This window comes from Sceloporus occidentalis, unplaced genomic scaffold (genome assembly GCF_023333645.1).
Source record: "Sceloporus occidentalis isolate IW3139 unplaced genomic scaffold, rSceOcc1.0.p SCAF_124, whole genome shotgun sequence".
Lineage (NCBI taxonomy): Eukaryota > Metazoa > Chordata > Lepidosauria > Squamata > Phrynosomatidae > Sceloporus > Sceloporus occidentalis.
The window spans coordinates 2,403,401-2,410,898 of NW_028317104.1; the positions used below are offsets into that span (position 1 = coordinate 2,403,401).

The window sequence follows — 7,498 nt, forward strand, 5'->3', positions numbered from 1 at the left end:
ATTTTCAAACCCCTCTTCGTTTCAGGCTCCGGAGTGGGACGCCCTCATGGGGGTGTCTTTCATACTAGAACCAGGGGCTGATCCATAAAAAAAATCCATTAAAGTCCTTGTTTTCAATATGATGTCATCGAGCACGTAAGGCTGATTCAATCATACCACATGCCTGTGGCTTAACTATTTCAGTACCAGGGAGTGGAAGCAATGTGTTTCTACCCCAGGAGACTTATCTGCATAATGTTTAGAAAGAACACCCCATTATTCATTTCAAACATCCAGTTAGTCTGATGGGGCAAATCACTGAGACGCCCAGAACTGCCCCACGCGGGTACTTTTCCCTTTTCCGTAAATCACCTGCACAGGACTGGGAATAAGATGAATTGCAGTTAATGATGCAGAGTCTGCAGAGGGCACCAAATCATCTTGAAGAGCTCCAGCTTTTATCTACCAGCTCTGGCTGATATCACTTGGCTGCCACTCAGAGATCTGTCTCTGCTCCAAGTGGCTGCTCCATTCCACCGGAGCCTGAGGAGGAGTCTGATCCATCAAAGCATGTGAAAACCAAGAGTTTTTCCCGATTGCGTTTAAACTGCTGCACACAGTCTCCAGAGGTGCAGCCGGACCGAAGGATGGAGGGAAATCAAAAAGGAACACAGATTTACCAACCTCATAAAGACAACACGGAGAGCGTAGGCGAAAACAACATGAAATGACAACTTTTATATGAAGGCAGCTGGTTTACAAAATATAGAGAAAATCCTGCAGTTGCAGAAAACGGCACAAGAAACAGAAAAGACGACCCACGTTAAAAGCAATGCTCCTAGCTCTCGGCTCTTGCTGACCCGTGGATGGTCTGACGTTCTCCACAATGAATTCATCCAGCTACATCTTCTCAGTTCAGTCTCTAAACTTCAATGGCTCTTTGGGCTTTAATGACAGCCGCTTCCTGGCCAACGTCACCACGAAGGGATTCTGCGAGCAGATCTTCATAAAGTCGGAGGTTTTTCTAACCCTTGGGATTATTAGTTTGCTGGAGAACATCCTGGTCATCCTTGCAATACTCAAGAACAAAAACCTCCATTCACCCATGTACTTTTTCCTGTGCAGCCTGGCGGTGGCCGACATGCTGGTCAGCGTCTCGAATGCCTTGGAGACTATTGTTATAGCTTTTCAGAACAAGTACGTTTTCATAGGAGAACATCTCCTCCGGCAGCTGGACAACATCTTCGACTCACTGATCTGCATTTCTTTGGTGGCATCGATCTGCAACCTGCTGATTATTGCGGTTGACCGGTACATCACGATCTTCTACGCTCTGCGGTACCACAGCATCATGACGGTGAAAAAAGCCTTGGCTCTGATCATGGTAATATGGGTCTCGTGTATCATTTGTGGCATTGTGTTCATTGTGTACTCGGAAAGCACAACTGTGATTGTGTGTCTCATCACCATGTTCTTCACCATGCTTGTACTCATGGCCACTATGTACGTCCACATGTTCTTGTTTGCTCGGCTACACGTGAAGCGCATTGCTGCCCTCCCAGTGGATGGCGTTGTTCAGCACCGGACGTGCATGAAAGGAGCCATCACCATTACTATATTACTCGGTGTTTTTGTTGTGTGTTGGGCACCGTTTTTCCTCCACCTGATACTCATCATCTCATGTCCTTCTAACTCCTACTGTGTTTGTTACACTGCGTACTTTAACACATATTTAATCCTCATCATGTGCAATTCTGTCATCGACCCGCTAATCTATGCTTTCCGCAGCCTTGAGATGCGTAAAACTTTCAAAGAGATTATATGCTGCTACGGGATGAATTTCGGGAAATGTGGCTGATACCGGCCATGGTCGAGTTCCGCGTGTAGCCACTTGTTTTAATAAAATCAACGGAAACAAAATAACCCTTCAGTGATCAGAACAGAGCTGAGGAGCGAAGAATCTGCAAAGATACAGATTCAGACAAACTCCGCGGCTCTCATTTATCTTTGCCAAATAAAGTGGAATTCAACCCGATTTTACACCAGAAAGAATTTGGTAAATTGCTCCAAAAAATTGTTATTTAACTTCCGAGCCCTTTGGTTTTTGTAGGAATCTGTAACTTTGATATGGTATTCATTTTCTCAAGGACTTGCTGTATATTTTCTATCTGTATGTAAAAGCTGTGAAGAATCTAATATGTTTATCAATGGAAAGGTGAACACTAGATTTTAACCCTAGATGTGCCGGGGGGTAATGCAAACTACTCTTTAAATAATCCGCCACACTAGGTTCTCGAGCACAAGTGGTTAAAATGCAGCCCCGTCGGAGGGGCAAGGGGAGGGGGCTATTCCCTTATCCTTATTCATTAAATAACCCAGACAATGTACAGTAATACTCGGTGTTAGTGTATATTTTACCATAGTTTCATTACACAAGGAGCTTTTACACCCAACCAGTGACATCAGTGACACCAGTGACATCATACTTAAAATATGAAGGGAATTATATGAAAATGATTCGCCAGAAGAGCCAAAGTCCTCATACTGTGTCCTCGGTGTCCCGAGGCACTGAAAGTGTTAATCTTGCACACCCATATCATGTACCATTAAACAGAGAAATGCATCAAACTGGAAGGTCCGAGCCCTCAATGTCTGGAGATCCTCAGCGCGTCGGAGGGAAGTAAACTGTAGGAACATGAATGAGTTTGTAACATGGAGCACTTGGATTTAAAGATTTAAAGATTGTATAAAAATGAAACATTCCCAGTAAAAATCTCTATATTTATAAGTCGAGCTCTGAATCCAATCACCTGCCAAGTGCCTACTGAATAATCGGAGTAACGTGTCCATCCATACGGGGGGAACCTCTGCCAAATGTTTATGTATAAACCTCTATAAGGCAAATAACCACCCAAAAAGACTCAAAAACACCCACCTTCTACAGACATCAGCCCGTCTCAGCGGGTCGGCGGAAAACGTAGACCGTAAAAAGCCATAATCTAATCTGTGACACCCACCAGCATCTCCCCCGGGGCATTGTTAGGAGGTCCCGTGGAAATGGTCAACATTTATTAATGGGTTTATTTCTTTGCCCGAAAATGTCCAAAATCACTCAAAAACTCTGAGGAAGCTGCAAATACCTCGGATGCCTGCCACCAAGGCGAGCGCCGGGGAGTAAATATTTTTACATGCTGCAAAAGGTTATTTTAAAAAAAAGTATTTACAAACTTTTCGAACGGGACCGAGGGGGCATTACGTAGAGCTGCCTGTCCCCAGCCTTAAAACGAGACCCGCGTTATTGTGTTAACGTCCGTGTTATGTCTCCAGGGTAAAAAAAGGGCAGTTTTGTTTCATAAGGAATAATACAATTTGTTTACTTGAATATTATATTGTTTGTAACAAAATCTCCTCTAAAAAAATTTTGGTGAAATGAGACAAATCAGAACAAAATGATGAAACGACACAAAAAAACACTCCCCGCTGCATTGGGCCCCGTGGACGGCGGGAAAAATCCCATTCCTATGAACCATAACCCCGCCCGGAGAGGTCTGCTCTTTATCTGAGAGTTCCTGTTATTTTGTGATTTTCAGAAAAACCTGAAACAAGCATGTTCTCCACATACAGCGGCCAGTTACACGCGTGACACAAGTATCGCTACCGTCATTTACCTTTTCAAAGGTTTTAAGCAACTCGCTGACAGTTTGGTTTTCTTTCACTGTATTTTCCACATTCTGTCTGTTTTTGTCCGTGAGGAAATATTCTGTGCCTAAAGGATTTCGAGCGGCTCCCGCGGCCGAGGTGAAATATGCGCCGTGTTACCGTCACCTGTATACAATGTGTTTAATAGAGCTTTTATTCTGAAGGCTTATTTTTTGTCTTGAGTTTATTCTTTGTGTTTAATTAAAAGCTGTGAATGTGATTTGACCAAAGGCTAAATGTTGTGATGTCTTTCAAACATTATTATTGATGGTTTTATATAGTGCCATCGTATTCCGCAGCGCTATACAATGGGCAAACAGGACATAACAATAATGAAAAAATTTGGACAAAAACAAATGTGTAACACCCGGACCATAGCCAGACCCATACCCACCAACCCCTCATAATCTGCCATTATACCCACTCCCACTAACCCTTCCCGATCTGCTCCTATACCCACTCCCACTAAACCTTCCCGATCTGCTCCTATACCCACTCCCAGTAACCCTTCGCGATCTGCTCCTAAACCCACCCCCCAGTAACCCTTCCCGAACTGCTCCTATACCCACTCCCACTAACCCTTCCCGATCTGCTCCTATACCCACTCCCCCTAACCCCTCATAATCTGCCATTATACCCACTCCCAGTAACCTCTACCAATCTGCTATTCACCCCCAGACATCTCCCTTCTACAATAAAATTGTAACTGTGTTCTACAAGAATGAAAGATAATATAAAAACAGGGTACTTAGCTTTTTAACCCTTTTATTCATTCATCGGAACACATATGTGGTAGCTTCCTCAAGGACTCTTCCTTCAAAAAGCCCCTTACAACAGATATATGGAAAAACAGAACAAATTCTGGGGATACAGCTTTAAAAGTACTCTGTAAAAAGAATAAAAACCACAAATGGTGCAATAACGTTAAAAGGTTTAAAACAGCCCCCACTAGTTGTGTCACACTCACAAGATTGTAGTAGGTACTGCCTTTAAGATAGCCTGTATCTTAGAAATCCTGGAGATTTGCTGGAACTTTTAAAACCACCTCAAAGTTTTAAAAACCGGTTATCTGCTGGATACAAACAAATGGCAGGCAGAGTATCTCCCAAAAGTTCTTTATTTACAATAGCCCATTAAAAACACCCTTTTAACAGCTCATTGGTGTCAGTGACATGTTGGGGTATTACGCATTACGCATGATGTGCCCCAGAGTTTGTGGCAGAGACGCCACCCTAGGCCTAGGTCAGAATGAGCCACTGAAAGAGGGGATAGTAGGGGAAGGAGACAGAAAAGGGCAGGAAAGACATCTTCAGGACAAAATTAAGGGGAAAATGACTAGCACTGTACCTTGCTGTTAGTTACAAAGCAGAGTGATAAAGGACGGTCCGGAGGGACCAGGCTGGGTTTGGGTTCAGGCTGAGTCTATATAATGATATTTTTCCCGTAGACTTCTGTGGGTTTCACGCGTCTTCATGACTTTGTACTTAGTGGATCCTGGGCTGCAGGTGAGTTGCGCAGGAGAGATGGACGTCGGGAAAAACTCTCAAATGCCTTCTGTGTTGTTGTCTCCATTCATCATACGCCGAGGCCAAGCATTTACCTTGCAGCTCCATTCTGTGGGTCAGAGTTCAGTCCGCAGGATTGAGTACACGGCTGGGAAGATGTAAGAACATCATTTAAAGAAAGAGAGCGGCATTCGGCAGCAAATTCTTCTTAATTGTCCGACCCCTGAGGTTGCACAAAAAAAAACAACACAGAGCTACACGCACATTCAGGGGGTTAATGGTGGCCGCGTCGCGCTGAACCATGAAATCTAATATCAGAGCAACACTAGAGAAAGATGTTATGGGGGAGCCGGCAGGTGATAAGAGCAGATCAGTGCTTGAATTATCTGGAGATATGACGGGCTTCCTTATACTAACCAAATCTGTCACATTAACACAACAATATCCTATAAGGTAATAGCGCCCTCTCCAATTTCCTACACAAGGTTTGTCTCCCGACCTCTCACCACTGACCCTAAATACCAGATTTTATGCCCATTCCCATTCTGAGATCTTTCTGTGATTTTAAACCATGGATAATGGCTGTGAACCCGAGAGTCTCTCCTCAGTTAAAAGATCTCGCTGTCGGATTCCAGCTCCGGTGAGGGGAAAAATGTTTACTAATGATGAAGAAGCTGGTTAGAAGAGGCCAGATACCTGCTGAGAGTATCTTAGGAGCACAGAGAATAATAGCCCAACACAAAACCGTTCAATGGCGGTTTATAAAGTGAATGTACAGTGTACCCGACTAACAGCAAGTCATGGTCAAAAGGACTGATAAAACAAGAGACTCCAAACCTCACGCACAAGAAGGAAGGAAGCAAACACTTTAGCCTCGGATACATAGAGAGGAGACTCCCCACCAGGTAGGGTCCAGATCCCACCAGAGAAAGAAATGCTGAGCATGGAAACTGACTTTAATGACTATTTACTAAAGACCCCAATGATTATAAATATCATTGGATGTTACAGTGAAGTTAGCTGATAACATCTCATTCTAGGTGAGTTCTTCTAGTATTTCTGGGTTTTACTTTATTTTTGTGCCTTGAACCCTTCAGATGCTTCAGTAATGATAAAAAGCCTCTTGTATTTGGGCTAATTTCTTGCCCAGACCCACAAGATGCCCGATAAACAGTAATTAACTGCCCCCCTTCCCTGTGGCCTCCCCCCATATGTCCAAATTCCCCAAAAAAGTTGACTCAATGCTCTAATACATGATACATGATGAGACTGTCGCCAGCTCTACAGATCCAACCTGGCTCTGTTGGTTTATGACTGGGTCTATTCACAAAGCTGAGTGGTCAGTCACGTGAGCTGGATGGTAACGCGCATGTCCTCTCCCGCAAATTGAAATTACAGCAATGCATTTTTTAAATATGAAAATAATTATAACAAAAGGCGCACCCCATTAATTAAGAGAGGATAATAATCACCTTCCCTACCCAATGTGGGGTGGGGTAGAGGATAAATTAACCTGGACGGTATGCAGCCCAACTGTACTTCTGTCATCCCCATTCCCTGGGGGGAGTAAAATATAATAAATCTAAGGGAGGCAGAGAGCCCATCCTATGCCTACCACCATTCCATGCCTGGTGGTGTGGGTGGGTAAAAAGGATAACTTTAGCTTTGGGGGGGGGTTTACTTTCATTATCGTCAATGGGGCAGTTTTGTAAAGAAGGCCCCTTGATAAATTAGCTTTATACCTCCAAAGGTTTTGTCCATTGCATCTACATATAATAATTAGACTTGGGCACCAGGGGGCTCTTCGCGTTCATCTTCGTGCTCGTCTTCGGCAAAAAAAAAAAATTCGTATTCCGCAAATATTCGCCTGGTCCTGTCTTCTCTTCGGGCGAATATTCGCGGACATTCTTCGTGTTCGGGTTTTCTTCGTTTTCCCCGGTTAAGGGGTTAAAACGGGGTTAAAGCCGCTTTGGCGCCAGGAGTTTAAATGTCCGTATGAGCAACTCTATTGGTCGTCAGCAGGGGGCTCGTCTGCCATTGGTTGATGGCAGACGAGCCCCCTGCTGGCGACCAATAGGGTCGCTCGTTCAGACTGTTAAACTCCTGGTGCCGTAATTGTCCGGCAGATCCCGCTGGTCTCCCTGTTCTATCATTTATTAACTGATAGAACAGGGAGACCAGTGGGATCTGCCGGGTAAGTTGCAGCATTGGGATTTTAAAAGTCTGTACGAGCGACTCTGTTGGTCGCTCGTACAGACTTTTAGGGTCCTGGTGCTGTAACTTACCCGGCACATCCCACTGGTCTCCCTGTTCTA

The 7,498-nt window shown here is 44.2% G+C and overlaps 1 protein-coding gene across 1 annotated transcript; it reads left to right on the forward strand.

The window, feature by feature from the left end:
- Positions 1-865: 865 nt before the first annotated feature.
- On the forward strand, positions 866-1,837 carry LOC149282028 (melanocortin receptor 3-like). The gene has a single exon (XM_089498692.1). The coding sequence runs from the start codon at positions 866-868 to the stop codon at positions 1,835-1,837; it is 972 nt and encodes a 323-aa protein (XP_089354818.1).
- The last annotated feature ends 5,661 nt before the right edge of the window (positions 1,838-7,498 follow it).

What these genes read in the sequence shown, in the direction of transcription:
- LOC149282028 (XM_089498692.1), top strand. Translation starts at nt 866, where the DNA reads ATGAATTCATCCAGCTACATCTTCTCAGTTCAGTCTCTAAACTTCAAT.